Source organism: Hydractinia symbiolongicarpus, chromosome 6 (genome assembly GCF_029227915.1).
Source record: "Hydractinia symbiolongicarpus strain clone_291-10 chromosome 6, HSymV2.1, whole genome shotgun sequence".
Classification (NCBI taxonomy): domain Eukaryota; kingdom Metazoa; phylum Cnidaria; class Hydrozoa; order Anthoathecata; family Hydractiniidae; genus Hydractinia; species Hydractinia symbiolongicarpus.
In genome coordinates, this window is record NC_079880.1 from 21,161,341 (window position 1) to 21,178,480 (window position 17,140).

The 17,140-nt window shown below is 33.8% G+C and overlaps 1 protein-coding gene across 1 annotated transcript; it reads left to right on the forward strand.

The window, feature by feature from the left end:
* Window positions 1–6,800: 6,800 nt before the first annotated feature.
* On the forward strand, window positions 6,801–11,013 carry LOC130648174 (uncharacterized). Its single transcript, XM_057454213.1, has 7 exons — window positions 6,801–6,833; window positions 6,933–6,987; window positions 7,371–7,436; window positions 7,848–8,581; window positions 8,665–8,697; window positions 9,442–9,456; window positions 10,864–11,013. Exons 1-7 carry the CDS (start codon window positions 6,801–6,803, stop codon window positions 11,011–11,013), a joined length of 1,086 nt encoding a protein of 361 aa, XP_057310196.1.
* Window positions 11,014–17,140: the final 6,127 nt, after the last annotated feature.

The window sequence follows — 17,140 nt, forward strand, 5'->3', positions numbered from 1 at the left end:
TTAAGGAGCATTTTACTTTAAATACCGCTCTTTTCAATGAACTAATTTTTATTCCAAAATGTTTCCTCAAAATTGAAGGATTTAGCGTTACAAAATGTTCTACACCATATGTCTTTGTTCTGGCGATCAAATATTTCTGTGAACAAAATGAGTTATGACTCACGTTTACTAAAAATAATCTGACATTCAGCATTGAGAATTTTCTGTTTACGCAATATTTATGCATTAAGTTTGAGATATAAGCGAGTCAAAAAGCACTGGAGAAAAAGTTAAATTATATAATATAGCTGTTTCTGCAGTGTTTTGTTTGCTTTTGGCATTTTTATATTCTTATTTTATATCTCACCCTAAAACATGCTTTCTTACGCAAAAAAAAAATGTTGAATAAGAGTTCCGCAAGTTCACTTTAAATAACTAATGAATAATTAAATATTCTCTTTTCAAAGCAATCACAGGTCGAAAGAAAAAACTTCGTTAACGAAAATTTCTGAATAATTTTTTCGCAAAATTTTTGGTTGCCAACTCTTCTTAAAAGGGATCTGTCTCAAAAATCTGTCTCAAGATGTCGTCCTGAAACTTTCGTTTTCTGCTTTACAAGTGTTTGATTTCTACTCGCGTGTCTCATTTTAATTTTTGGTCAGCTAATTTGGATGCAAGACTGATTGAAAGAAAAAGAAAAAAAATTGAGTGTTATTTTTATGATCTTATAGATGTTTTACGGCATATTTTCAAAACGATTGAAGTTGAGAAAAAAATGAGACACGCGATTTAAATTCAGACTATGCTGAACATGTGAAAATATTTTTTTTCTGTAAACTTGTAAACTTTTGAGACTAATCCCTTCACAGTTGGCCACACCCACTTTAAAAGACTTTCGACTATATTTTTTTTCTGTTACAACATTTTAATTTTTTTTTTCATAATATTGTAGAACAAACTTTTGTTAGCAAGTACATATATACTTCTATAATGTTTTTTTTTTTAAATGAAAGAGGTGCTACCTTAAATGGCTAGTATAATAATACAGAAATAACTATCTTGCAGAAAGTAGACATTCTCTCCAGGGGCGTATCCAGACTTTTTCAAGGCTTAGTCAAAATATCGCTGCGCAGCAGCAATATTTGGACTAGGCTTGAGCTTAACAGCTGGGGCTCTTGGGGGGCGTTGTAAGCCCCCCAAGTGGGGTCTGAAACTTTCGCATATTTGAGCTTTGTGGATACAAAAATCGCCTTCTGATTCTGAAAATTGTCTTCTGATTCATCTAGTTATCATTAAAATTGACGAAAGAAACGATAAGTTAATAGAAAATCTCCTAAGAACATTTTTTATAAGAAACAACTCTCCGTCTTATACGTCATATTTTGGATAGATAAAAGCACTAATGTCACTAAGAACTGTGCTAACATGTAGAACTTAAACTGTTTATCAATCAAAAACAACAGCAGAGATTAACAGGGATTAACTACAATTAAGTGAGACAAATGTGAATATATTTCAATAGTTATAATTTCTTGCTGTTTCTGCCAATATCAGGCTTCATCAGCATGACTAGGTGAATCAAATGATCACACCAGCCATGGACAGCAAAATAAAACACAAACATAACAAAAACAATAAGAATATGGAAAGATCAGGATAATGAAGATGAAATGTACATAAATGTGATATGATACATACACCTCAACCCATGTATTTGTTCAGATGCAAAGGAACGATATATAATGAGGTCATAGAATTCACTTGCAGGTTGAAATAGGAAAGTGCGACTTTTGTTTAAGAAGGTTGCAGCCTGGAACAAGGGAAACACAATGATTTGGTTTGAAGTCTACACCAGACTTAACAATACTTTTATAACAAAATAAATTTTTTAACTGATCTCCATGAGGTAAAATAGATGGGCATGTCAATATACACTGCGTAAAGAGATTTCGAAACCATAACACGCTTATCTGTGGGTAAAACTGTTAATAAGGCCAGTATTGACAGAAAAGGCGACCATGTCTTAGGGGTAGTTGTTGTTTCTGCTTTCACTGCCTCCTGGCTTTTCGACGTAAAAGAATTACAGTCTAAACGGATTTGTTACTATTTGTGTTGGCTTATGTAGCACGTTCAACTTTCTTCTTAGTAACTCCTATGATTCGAAAAATCATTTAAATGGAACAAATTCTGCGATCTTTTTAAAATTTAATAATAAACCATTACAAGTAAACTCTTCAAAGGGGCTTCGAAACAGCTGTTGGTTTTTGACTTGGGTGACTTACACGAATTTCGAGCTAATGGCGTTGGAAAGGTTTATTATCACTGAGAACAAAAACAACAACTTAAATCATCTTAACTTTAATATTAGGAATCTAAATATAACAGTCGAAGCAACAACAATAACTTAATAATGTTTTTAGAGGTATTAATTACCTTCTTAAAGCTAGTAACATAGCATTTTTTAACAAATACAGCTCCTCGTGTTGTCTCTGTTTCCTCGTCAAAACAAACTTTCCATTTATTGATATATTTTACAGACAGTACAGCTTATTTTACCGCTAAAAAGAATTCATTCATAAACAGGTTGTCTAGACGTCTATGTGGTCCTAAAGTGTGTATAGATTTTTCTCACCCTGACTTTTTAAGTGGTCCGTTTATTACACGCCATTCTTTGGAAATTTCGGGAATTGAGTTTACGGAATCGTTTTGTAGCCCCTTTAATTCGAACTCATATAATTCGAAAAATCATGTAAACTGAACAGATTCTTCGAGCTCCCTGTAGTATTTTTCATCGTGCAATCTGAATATTATAAGGTTGGAATTTTGTCTCATTTTGGAAATTTGAGATTCAAATGTATTTTAAAACAAAATCAACCAATAAATCAAGGAAGATTTGACTATAACAGTAATTTTGTGTTAAGGTAATAGTGAAAAGAATAAATGTTTCTTACACCTCGTATTCTTACTTATAGCTTGCGACACTGATAAAACTTGTACTCCGAAAAGTCATGTATAGGGGCTCTCCCTGACTCACACTCTCATGGGGAATCAGAAATCGTTCGAGTTATTAAGCGGTTCGAGTAATGGAGAGTTTGGAAATTTTGCTAAGTTTATCCTTTATACATAAGCCCCTTGAAAGAAAACGATGCACTTGAGTAATTATGTACCTTACGGGTGAGAAGTAAGTCGTAAACAGTTTATTTCAGTTGACTAAATCTATTCTGTAATGAAAAAATCCGTAATTACAGTTCTTTTTCTGGTCAAATTTTTATAATGTTAATATTATCATTCGAATCAGAAAAAAACTCTGAAATTCTTCAATTCTCAGATTGTTCGAGTTATGAAGAGCAAAAATAGCCTAATATGCTTTCAAGGGACAAAAATATTGTTCGACTTAAGCAGATTTTCGAGTTATACAGATTCGAGTAGCAGAGAGTTGATTATGAGAGTTTACTAGGGAATTTTCACGGTGCCTGCAAATTCGTTCGAGTTAAGGAGCGGCTCGAGTTAAAGGGTTTCGAGTTATGGAGAGTCCACTGTATTTCAACCAAATTTTGAGATCCCTAGTTGAGACGAATTACATAAGTTTAACTGTATTGCTGTTTTAATAATTCCCTTTGTTTGTTCTTCTTTATTTACTAACTTCATGCTTTCAAAAATGAGGAGTCATTAAAAAGCATTTGCATTCTGAAAGTATACGATATTACTCATTATAGTTTTTTAACTTTCCCAGTATTCTTGCATTAGTTGTCTGCAGAAACCTTAAATTACTCACATAATAATGTAACGTGATTTTACCATTTGAGGTTATAACAAATTAGATATGAAATAGAACCACATCTATTTCATATCCAATTCTATGCAACCTAAAAGTGTCGTTATTTGATTCAAAATATGTATTTTTTTATTCTTGTAATGGAACGAACAATGGAATATAGTTTTTGTGTTATCAAAAACATCTAAATTCTAATTCAGCTTTCTGAAAAACATAAATATACTTTATTTGCCTGTTCTAAAAATTGATTGACTTTGATTCTAATGTTACCAACACTTCCAGGAATGATGAAAATATATCTATGTGTTCCATTTTTACTATTTCAACGTGGATATTCACAAATAAAACAACATGGCAGCACAGCACGATCTCAATAGAGAAAAAAATACATTGTGGTGTTTGGCACGATTTAAAGGTATTGTGAGATTATATAAGAGTTACAGAAAAAATGACTGTGCTGTTTTTTAGGAAATTTTCACAAACTTCTTTTAAAGACAATGCGGGTTACCACATCAACAACAACCACATGGGAAATTGATGGGGATTCTTTCAAAACAAAAATGGTAGGCACAAGTGGGCTACCATCCCGTAGTCTAGCTTTCTTTACAAGGAATCATGTGTATATAGCTATAGCTAACTGACTATCTAACAAGTTATTTCAAAACTTTGTTTCGAGATAGCATTTTATTTCTTCAAATTCATTTATCATTAATATATCCCATTTCCAAGTTATACTACATTTATTATGCGGTACATCTCTGTTTTTTGCGCAATTTTCGGCTAAATATAACTCTGTGTGGATTTTGTCAACTTTGTTCTGCAGTGTTGTTTGATTACATTATGCTGCTATTCTAAAATTTTCAACTCATGCCACGAATCACTATGACTATGAGCATTGTTTAATTAAGTGATTACCCCATGCTGAAATCAGCATACTGATACCTTCTTCGTTATATATCATCGCATATTATCTTTAACCCTATTCGGTCCGGGGGGGGGGCGGATTCCGCCCCCTCCCTGACGGTTTTTTTTAATGACTCCTGATTGCTTTGTTATATGGCTATGATACTTACTGAGTTTCAACATTTATCTATTAGACACCTGCATGCTAATTTTTTAGGTCCCATACCTTTCAGAGGCTTTGATATTGGCCATTACTCGAAACTACCCCTAAAAATCTCTATGAAATCCTTATAATGGGGAAAATATAGTAACTCCTGTTAGGATTATCCTTAGAACTTGAAACTTGCAACACAACTTTGTTTCATCAAGAAGAATCATTTGGAATAATTTGAACACGTGACTAACCCGATTTCCCGATTTTGTCGGATTTTACCCGAAAATCGGAAAAAACGGATTTTCGGGCAATTTTTGGCAATTTTTTTATCCGATCCATGTAAAAACCGGAAGATATGTTAAATAACTTTTATTTAACTTTCAGAAACTTCAAACAGAATGTAAAAATTCGCTCTAGAACAAAAGTAATTATATTTCAAGCAGATAGTGGCATTTTTAACAATTTTCAAGCTTCTGATGACGTCACAGAAAATGTGCTGACGCAAGCAAAAGTTTATTGGCGCCATTTTGTTCCTTTTATGACGTAATATAAGTGTGCCAAGTTTGATTCAATTTGAACAACCCTATGAAAAGTTATTGAGGGGGGGGGGCGGAATTCCCCCCCCCCCCCCGGTCATAGTATGTTCGAAAAACCCCGGACCGAATAGGGTTAAGATGAAACTTCCCATTAGGCTACCAGTCAAAATTTTTTTAAAATAAGCAATTTAAATAATAAAAATATCCTTTCACTTTTAAATAATTTCATAACAAGCCGGTATGTCTCATGTACACATTTTGAGGTGACTTTTTAAATAAATAGAGTGAAATACCACTAAAGCCAAAGCAGACATATACAGACAGTAATACAGACAGTGTATATAATACAGACAGTGGTACTTGAAACGGGCAAATCTTAAATTAAACTTTTATAAAGTGGACACTTTTTGCACCAAATGAAATTCCTCACTATAAATGCTTCCTATAAAGCGGACATTATAAAATAGAATGGCGACAAAAAAGATTCATCATTATTTTCACATTTTTCCATTTCAGACATTTTAAAACATTTTTATTTACATTATTAAATACTTTTATTTATATGTTTTTCTGCCCAATCGACAGTCAAGGTATGTTGTTAACAATCACAAAAAAATAATAATTTTTTTTTATTTGAAAAATCGATTATAGTCTTTAATTGAAAATTAATTTTTTAACTCTCAAAGTTTCTCATTTTTTGTTCTAAATAATGATTTATGCCTGAATACATAGTCTCTTTATTTTACAATATTTAAAAAGTAAAGTAAAGCTTCCAAAATCTTTTTTGGTCAAAACTCTGCCTTAAACTATATCTTTGACAAAATTTCTGTAAAGCAGACATCTCTATAAAGCAGACATACCTATAAGGCGGACATTTTTTTTCCCGACGGTGCCTGCTTTGGAGAGCTTCCACTTTAATATAATTTGTTGCGGGTATCTATTCGTGTTGAATTCTTTAAAACCATGTGACAATAACTGAAGAGACACGAGGATATTGTTCCTGACCACCTAAAAAAAATAAGAATAGAATTTAAGCTGAGCACATTTTAAAGATATGAATTGTGGCTAATTAAATTTAATTGCAGACTTCCTTCCTCGTCATCAATACTAAATTGTTCATAATTATTCTTTTTTCCACCAGAAAATCTTTATGGTATTTTATAATGCACCTAAAGAATGACTACACACGCATATATAACTCATCACGGTGAATTTGGGCTTATTAGGCACGTGGTAATTTACATAAGACATAACCACGAACGCGAACCTTTAAACGGTATAAAAAGGGTACAATTTTACTTATCTGGCAGTTCCTTAGCTGGAAAGAAAAGTCAACCAGCAACCAAACAGAAAGATTGAATTGAAACAGAGGAGCGATTGCAAGGTATCGTAAGATATATATCTGTTATCTATTTTCATTCATCATGATTTCATTTATCTATTTTCATTCACCATGAATGTGGATAGTTTTCAATGGAATCTTTCCGTATTTTTACAGTATGACTTATAGACTTCTGTCATGACATGAGAAACAACAAAATTGGTATTTTTTTACTATATTGGAATATTCTTTTTTTCTTTCTAGATGAAGGTGATCTATTTGGTTCTGTTGTTTGGCTTTGTTGCCACAATGTTTGCAGGTATATAAATCATGATACATTTTTCGTTATTTTCTTTTAATATGTCAATTCAAAGGTCAAAATTCATTGGTTAATTTGTGCAAAAAATATCCAGAAATGGCTTTTAAAAATGCATTTGCTCTAACCCTTTTTGCTTAAAAAAATAAATTTTATTCAAAATGTTTTAAAAAATGAAGTATTTTATGTTTGCATTTCTGACAAAATTTGTAGCACCAGCAGCAGAGGTATCTATTTTTTTGTCTTCACAGAAAGTTAATATTCTTATTTCAAAAACATCTGTCTAACGTTAAAGGAAATAAACCATGCTAGCTGTAGCCCAGAAAAGCTTATTACTTCTAACATAGAGAGAACTCTATGTATTTATAATCCTATGTCTTTTGTAGATGAAACTGATAATACTGCATTGAGTAGTGAAGATGATGAAGACGAAATGGTGGACGATGCACATTGTAAGTCCATACCGTTACAACGTTTTACTGTTGCAATCTACCTATTATTAGTGTCAAAAGCCACAATTTTCCATATATTTGATAAAAAAACATTCCTTTAACATTACTATAAGTAAAAATCAGCATACTTTTATAACTTGCTCTTTATTGGATCTTTTGATCTTAAAGCCGCTACTATCCCTCCCAAAAAAACCTTTTGAAATCAATATCATGTTTGATCAAGTGGATTTGAGCGCTATGAAAATATTCAATAACCAGTCTATTAATGCACTGGATGAATAATCCACTTAGGTAGACGAACAGTTTGACAGACTGATTTAAAATCTTCTGAAGACGAAAACTTTGCAAACATAATGTCAGATTGAAGACTCAGTATTTTATGAAATTTTTAACAAATTGCCTTTATTTTAGATGTTTACAAGAAACCCGTTTACAGATATCTTTACAAGAAACATGGATATCCTTACAAGAAACCCGTTCACAAGCATGGATATCCTTACAAAAAACCCGTTTACAAGCCTTACAAGAAACCCGTTTACAAGAAACCTGTTTATAAGCCTTACAAGAAACCCGTTTACAAGCATGGATATCCCTACAAGAAACCCGTTTACAAGCCTTACAAAAAACCCGTTTACAAGCATGGATATCCTTACAAAAAACCCGTTTACAAGCCTTACAAGAAACCCGTTTACAAGAAACCTGTTTATAAGCCTTACAAGAAACCCGTTTACAAGCATGGATATCCCTACAAGAAACCCGTTTACAAGCCTTACAAAAAACCCGTTTACAAGCATGGATATCCTTACAAAAAACCCGTTTACAAGCCTTACAAGAAACCCGTTTACAAGAAACCTGTTTATAAGCCTTACAAGAAACCCGTTTACAAGCATGGATATCCCTACAAGAAACCCGTTTACAAGCCTTACAAAAAACCCGTTTACAAGCATGGATATCCTTACAAGAAACCTGTTTACAAGCCTTACAAGAAACCCGTTTACAAGAAACCTGTTTATAAGCCTTACAAGAAACCCGTTTACAAGCCATACAAGAAACCCGTTTACAAGCATGGATATCCTTACAAGAAACCTGTTTACAAGCCTTACAAGAAGCCCGTTTACAAGCATGGATATCCTTACAAGAAACCCGTTTACAAGCACGGATACCCTTACAAGAAACCCGCTTATAAACACAAAAAGTATTAAGTGAAATATTTATTTTTGTATTTTAGGTGCCTTGTAACATAAATTTGGTGTTTGAATTTGTAATATAGAAAATTTGAAGCAATAGATTCATTTTTTTTCCGTGTCATAAAAACATATCATATTTTTCAAAACATGAGGTTTGTAAAAGTTTTTTTATTTTTTCGGATGTAGCATGGCTTAAATTATATTAATTTCCATAAAAAGAACCATCATGTCGGCCAAAACCAGTTCATGTTAAAACGCGCACAATCTTCAAGCTAAAAATAACATAAAAATAACGACTTTGCTTCGACGTTCGAAATTTCACCGGCTAACGACTAGTCTCTATAATAATAGCCGTCGTCTGTCTGTGTGTTCAAAAGAGTTACCGCGTCCTGTTATGGAAACACAAAATGTGATATATAAAGGACGGGCGACCCCGTGGATTTTTCCACGGGTTAACAACTAGCCTCCTTAATAATAGCCGTCGTCTGTCTGTGTGTCCGCGAAACCCGTGTCCCGTGGCGAAAACACGAAATTTTTAAAATGCGCACCAATACCAAATGCGATATATTTTTACCGACTTTGTTTTCATCGCTCCGCGTAGTATAACAATCACGACGCCTAATTCTATAAAGAACAATGCAAGATTTTCGCGACCAGAAAGAATCCAAGATTTTCGCTTAAAAAGCAATCCAATATATTTTTGCGGCTGAATGAACGAAGGCCATTTTGATTCTTAAAAAAACAATCCAAGATTTTCGCGGCTGAATGAAAGAAGACCATTTTTGCTTTAAAAATGTGTATGTAAAATGTGTATTCAGGTCAGTGTGTGGGAGGTTTGTAGGCCTGTCATTTGAAAGCTTTATATTTTTATTTTATTTTTATATTATTATTTGTTTTCTGTTTGTTTTCAATGTTAAGATTAATATATTGTCACGTTTTTTAGCCATGTAAAGATCTTAAACGCACCTGTTTTAGGATTTTTGGCTAGGAACGAAGATTTTAAAGATTTTGAAGGCCAGCTAGCTAGAGCCCTACTCTTTACTATTCTGTTTAGTATAAAAACTTTTTATCCTACCCAACATTTATTTTTATGTTGAGGATGCAGCCCTTTAGCTAGCACCTATATTTGGCTGAAAAGTGAAAGTATAAAAATGGAGTTTGGCTACAAGAATTTTCTTAAGCGAAATTTATTATGCTAAATGCTATTAGCTAGGTAGCTACATCTTTTATTATTTTTCTGAAAACTTCTTCTGCAAATAAAATGGCTGAGCGAAAGTTGTAGCTAGATGGTTAACGACAGGTTGTTCCTTATGTTTTTATTCGAACTCAAGGTGCGATTAAGTTTTACGCCTGTTCAACTCTGTTTAATCGTACTAAGCGGTTAGCCCAGCGTTAACAACAGACTTTTTGTACATGTGCAACGAAGTTTACCCAATGTGACAATTAATTTTAAACTTTCTCGGGAATCACGCCTGTACGAATGTGCAACACTGCTTACCTGGACTAACCACTCAGCCCTGTGTTAGAAATGGACTGTTTCTTGTGTTTTTGTCTGCGAGAAAGGGTATTGTCCCTATGCACCTTTTCAACTCTGCTTAGCTGTACTAAGCGCTTAGGCAGGCGTCACGATTAAATTTTTAACTTTTACAAAAACTTATTCCACAAAATAAAACAATATATTGACCGATTGTTTTTGATATGACGGGGTAACAACGGTTGTAAACTGTGTTTTTATTTCAGCCTTTGTTGTGGGAAAGTTATTTTTTTTGAATATGTTACACTATAATGGTGTATGCGCTTCACTTGATTTACAACATACTGCATACCTGTACTAAAGCGCTCCACATGATCATGTTCAACGCCCGGTTACACCTTTACTTTGACGCAGGATTTCCCGGCTACCTATATTATAATACCCGTATACGTCTGTCTGTCACGTAAAATCGTACCACAAGTTGCAAGACACACGCAATGCCGTATAAAAAGGACGGGCGAACCCGTGTATTTTTCCACGGGCCACCGACTAGTTTCTTTAATAATAGCCGTACTTTGTCTGTCTCTGCGCGGACCACCGCTGAGTTAAAAAATCATGCTACGGAAACACAAATATCACATGCGATATATTTTTATCCACCTTGTTGCAACGGTTAAATTTAAAGGACGGGCTACCCCGTGGATTTTTCCACAATGCTAACGATTAGTCTATAATTATAACTGCATTTTGTCCACTTTATGCTAAGGATGACCGAAATAGCGATGATACGCTAAAACATGTCAACTCAATACACTTCGATAGCCAGCGAGAAAGCCGGGAAAATATAAATATGGATCAAAACTTAATAAATAACACAGTAACACCACCTTGTAATAAAAAAAGACCTGAAGTTTAATTTTATATATATATATATATATATATATATATATATATATATATATATATATATATATATATATATATATAAATTTTTAAAATACGCACGAGTATCAAATGCGATATATTTTTATCCACTTTGTTGTGACGGGTAAATTTAAAGGACGAGCGAACGCGACGTGCGACTCCCGTGGATTTTTCCACGGGTTAACGACTATCTCTTTAATAATAGCCGTCGTCTGTCTGTGTGGCCGCGAAAGCGGCGTCCTGTAACGGAAACATGAAATTTTTATAATGCGCACGAATATCAAATGTGATATATTTTTATCCAATTTGTTGCGACGGGTAAATTTAAAGGACTAGCGAACGCGACGGGCGACCCCGTGGAATTTTCCACGAGCTAACGACTAGTCATCTATATAATAATAAGCCAGATCCGTGTCTCTGCGACAGGCAAAGTTAATATGCTTATTTTGCTTGAATGTTGCCGAAGATATCTTTGATGTTGCCGAAAAAAAATATGTCTTCTTTGTCGAAAAATGCCACGAGTTTGCGTTTGTGTTTGTTTGTTGCGTTTTATAATCACGTGATCAAAATGAAAAATTTAATTGGATGAATCAACCCACGTGATCAAAATAAAGCAATTCTATCTGCTGAGAATTCCAAGTTTCCCCTGACGATAAAAACAAACATAAAAAGTTTGTTATAGTAACACGTGAACGTAAAAAACATAATACAACCCCCCGTAATTTTGATATAGTAGTACGTCGAGAATATTTGATTAAGAAATAGTACCCTGTGAAAAACCTGTAAAACCGTTAAAAAAGCGTATAATTGAGAAGCCGAGCACAGCGCAGCGTCGAAGAGCGCGCACCTATGCTTATGGTCTATGCTCAAACGCAACCATGTGACAAAATGTAATAAGAGGCCATTATCCATGGTAAAAGCATGCTTACTCATAAGTACCCTTGTGCCTTGATTTTTCAAAAACTATGGTCTAGAAAAGACACAGTTGCAGCTACAGATAATTGCTGTTGTTTTTTTAAATTAAAAAAATGTTCTGTCAATAACTAGTTTCGCTACGTAATATCATTTCTAAAAGTATTTCCAGAGTGCTATCCCATGTCGGGTATAACTATTGGTATTGTCATCTATTTGTACATGAAAGAAAAGTTCAACAACTTATGCATTCTACTGTAAGAGGATGATAGATTTTTTGTGAATAAAATGGTATATTTTAATCAAATAATAAGGAGAAGGAAAACTGATTCCTTTAAAAGCTAAGAGAATTGTAAATAACCTGTTTTAAGTCACATGTTGTTTCAATGCAACAACATATTTGGTGAGTTAAGCTGGGCAGTACTCCCTAACATATTTGTTAAATACTCGATCGATTTACCACAATAAAATAACCTGATGGGCTAAAAAAGTTTTAAGTATACAAAGATGGTCTTACAATCTCTTATAATAATACAGAAACTGTGTCTGTTTGTAACAGGCAAAGTGGATATGTTTATTTTCCTCTGATGTCGCCTAAAAACTGATGTCTCAAATGTTAAAATTTCCGACGTTACGGCGCAACGTCAATAACACTACTTTAACGTGAATATCTTATACTAAATTAATGAAGCCATTGTAGTGCACCTAAAACTTTGAGGCCAAATAAAACTTAGAAACGAGGTGGTGACGTCAATTATTTTTCATCGCGTGATGAAATTAGGGACCACTTGGGACCAATTTGGGTAAGTTTCCCAAACCTGGGTCCCCGAATCCGTTTCGAAATGGACGGTTTGATGACGTCATGAAAAAACCTTTAAACCCTAATATCTCTGCAACCATTTATCAAAAGTACATGATCCTATACACTTTCTTTTTGTCTGTTTTTGCGGGTCTTTGCTGACGTCAGCAAACTTTTCAAACCCTTATATCTACCTAGGCGTTTGTCGAAAACATTTGATCCTATACATTATTTGATCAGTTTCAACCTCTGGACATTACAAGCAAAGAATAAACTAAATTTTGCCAATTTTTTTTTATGGCTCTACACTGCTGTAATCAGCAAAAAATCTAAAACATCCTATTTTTTCACTGCCCTTCTGTCTAAGTGGATTTCTCCACAGGCTTTATCGACTAGTCAATAAATAATTTTATTTTTGACAGAATTCTAATTCTTAAACATAATAAAAATTTTTTTAGGAATTTTCAATCTATTTTTTAGAGAAGAGAGCTACACTATATCTATTAAATATTTTTAAACTTTGATGCAAATTGTTTGACCTACAACAAAAACATTTTTGTAAAAACAGTAACATGTTAAATGGTGTCTTCACGTTCTGAAAAAAATTAGTTTATGCAAAAACCGATACGAACAAACAATTTGTGGTTAGTATTGTAAGTTTATCATTTCCTGAACATGTTTAAGAAATAATAAAGCCACAATACTAATTATGACTTAATTAGTATTGTAGGTTATCCTTTTATCCTTAGAAGCAGCAGTACACATGTGTCAACAAAATAATACTACTTCTTAGAATATTTACCAATGGTTCCAAAAAAGCTTACATTCCCTCTCTGGTCGCTTCAGAAACTCAAGATAAATAGAACCATTTCGGATAAGTTGATAGTACTGTTAATACAGTGTATTCTGCATTGTAAAAAACTCTTTTACCGGTGGTAGTAAGAAGCAAATCCTTTCTGGTTGAAGATATTTTCCCATCACCAATTCTTTTCAGAGTTGTTCGCCAATAAATCTGGCAGTATACACGCGTTTTTTTCACAAGAATACTAAAAATCTAAATAGGCTGGTCATTATTATTAGTTCTCTGTTCTTCTAAACCTATTGTTTTTAACATGAAATCCCAGCTTGGTATTCTTCTAAACCATAATCTTAAGGAAAGAAACGTGTAAGTAGTATCAAATACACTCAACCTTTCAGAAAATCAATCATTAAAGAAGAGGCGAATTGATCTGCGACAGGGTTGCTGAATAAGAGCCATTTCTAATGTTGATCTTAAAGATCAGACCGACTGACTTTTCTGATCCACAAACCAGACCTAGGGCCGGATGGAGGTATAAGCAAGATAAGCGCGCTTACTTTCAAAACCGTAGAGAAAAAGCCCGCACGCGTCTCGTGTGTGTAGTTTTCCTTGTATTTTTAGAAAGTCTGGTAAGGAAGTTGTGTTTTTGCTTATTGCGCTTATTCACTTTCCCAAACAAAGTAGATAGAAACTCCTCTGAGCAAGCAAAACGAAAAGCAACTTTGCTTTCTCGCTTATTAAAGAATAAGCAAGTAAGAGTGTCAAAGTTGATATATTTGCTTTTTTGCATGGAGAGAATGCGGAGATGAAAAACTACTTTGCTATCGCGTATAAGCAAATAAGCAAAAAAAAGGCAAGGTAGACAGAATTTCTCAACCGCAACGAAATGAATGCAAACAGTCCACTTTGTTCGTGCTTATAACCAATCAACCATAGATGGACGGTAGAGGTAGTGTGAACTTTTAGGTTTCTGGATGAATTTTGACTATTTCTTATGAATTTGAAGTACCCAGTGTGTAGTAGTATGTATAGTTTATTCCCTAAGATTTTTTTTTGGCCTAAGAAGATTATTTTAAAAGGTTTCTCTCTCCAAGAATATCTATATATAGTGAATGAGATACTTATTTATTATTCACTATAGTAGTTGAGAATGTGTGTACACTAAGTTCTTTTACTGATCCTGTTCTGTATGAAACTTCTGGTGCTAAATTTTTTTAACAAAATGAGTTTGTAGCTACTGCTTTGTCTTGTGTTATTTTTTATACTCAAACCTCCCCACCACACAAATAAATAAATCAAAAGAAAAATACACTCAAAATAATTCTGAAGTGTTCATGTGGTGCTTCATTTGTTATTTTATACCTAGCAAGATACACTAGTGGTTGGATTTTGAAAGAACATTGAGCCAGTATGATGAGTGGAAACAGAGCTGTATTAAGGATGGAAAACGTTTTCATCAATTTTCAAGCCAAGTCATCGTAGTGGTGCCCTCTGCCAAGACTACTTGACATATGTTATATAGCTAAAACAATATGGATAGAAAAAATCTTACCAATCTTACTAATATTTTTTATTTCATTACTGCCTTTTTATCTGATGCATTTTTTTGTTATGCAGTGTCATTTGAGATGGTAACTCTCTTTACAGATCTATTTCTGTGTTGCTGATTCTTGATGAAACCCTGGCTTTTGAGAATTTCGATCAACTGCTTGACAATATTTGTGTGCAATGTTTATGAGATGGTTGTGATGTGTATACAAAGACCAAGTCAAGAGAACTGTTCATAATTGAGTAAGCAAAATGTGTTTCAAAATCCTTCATTTGGTCATCATTTATGTGCGTTTTATCAATTTTTAATGTTGTTGAGGTATAATAATTTTTTACTAAATGTGTAAACTCCTGTGATCAAATGGTATGATATTTATAATACAGTTTCGTAAAAGGTTCAGGTTCGATTCCTGACAGGAGTAAACTATATGTGATGCAGGCAGTACCTTTAAAATTTGTGTCACTCTATATATTTTTTAATTTTGTAGCATCCTATTAAAACCACCTATCAAAGCTTATGATATAAACAAATGGACAATTTATTCAACACAATTATTGAGCCCATGAGAGGTGTTGCTGGTGTTTCTGTGAAAGTATTTTGATTTAACTAGAAGGTTAAGTTTAAAGAATTCCTGCAATTGTTTGCGAGTGATATTCCGGCCCTTAGTAACATATGCCCAGTTGGATATCTGGGGGATATTTTGGAAAAACTATCAAGGTGCTCTACCAACAGATATCACCTCTTTACTTAAAACCACAAATAGGTACACATTTCCATCAATCCGTGAAGTTTTGAGAATTTTGGCTACAATTCCTGTAACCTCATGCACTTGTGAGAAAAATATCTCTGGACTAAGGCGTTTAAAGATTCAGATGCGAAACATCATGTCGCGGAGGAAAGGTTAAGCAGCCTAGCAGTTATCATGTTTAACAGGTCAATCACTGTGATCTCTGATGAAGTGATAGATGAATTTGCTGAACAGAATAAGAGATAAAGGCTTTTTGAAATACATATACCTGGTGATTGATTTATACATAGTTTACATGTTTTATATACTTTAGCTGTATATTTTTTATGTATATTGTCACTTATTGTACTTTTTAACGCTGGAAAACGCCTGAACAAGGTGATAAATTTTGTTACTATTAGGTCCGCCAATTTTGCGTATTTTAACGCCCATTCTGGGCGGTAATCTCCCGGAAAATTTTTTTGCTTAGTTACATAAAAATCCTGGATCCGACCCTGAGACCGACTGACATGTTCTGTTCGTAACTATTTTTTTCATGTCACAGCTATTATGACAAGAAGAAAATTTTTGAACAAGGAGATAGAATGTTGTAATATATTAAAAATATACGTAGAGTACAGTATACTCTCGTTAAGTAGGACCATGGATAAGTAGGACGCTCGCTATATATACTACGTTTTTTCTCCGTGCTTTGAACTTCCTTATTTCTTCATGCAAAAAACTTCGCTTAAGTAAGACTCGAGATAAGTAAGACGCCCGCTAAGTAATACATTTTTTCTCCTTGTCTTGGAAAAAACCTTTCCTTAGGTTGAACATTTTCGTGAGAGGGCAGTCATGTCGCAGGTGGAGCAAAAAAGGAATTTGAGCTCGACACCAAATTACATGATGAGGTTAAAGAAAAAAACAATCAAAATTGCTTCATATAAGCAGGCTTGAGGTTGATGACAACACATAAGCGTCTGACGACCCGTCTCATGCACTTAATGATAACCTCCGTCAACTGAGTACAAGGGGTGAAAATTTCGCAGTTTCTTTGCTGAAGATGTCGCTTCTTTCGATGACGCAGTTCACGTAACTCAGGCTTTGATGGCTGATGAAGAAATCTGGACCGATGTTCTACTAAACAATGTCGAAGAATTCAAGGAAAATGGTGACCAAGATACCGACCAAATTTAAAAAAAGCCAACTACAAACTTAACTACGTGATGCAATTGATACCTTGATGAATTACTCAATGATGATCGATACCTAACCAGTTAGTATAGCTCCATACAAAGCCCTGTTTTAATAAGCTGTAAACCAATCAAATCAT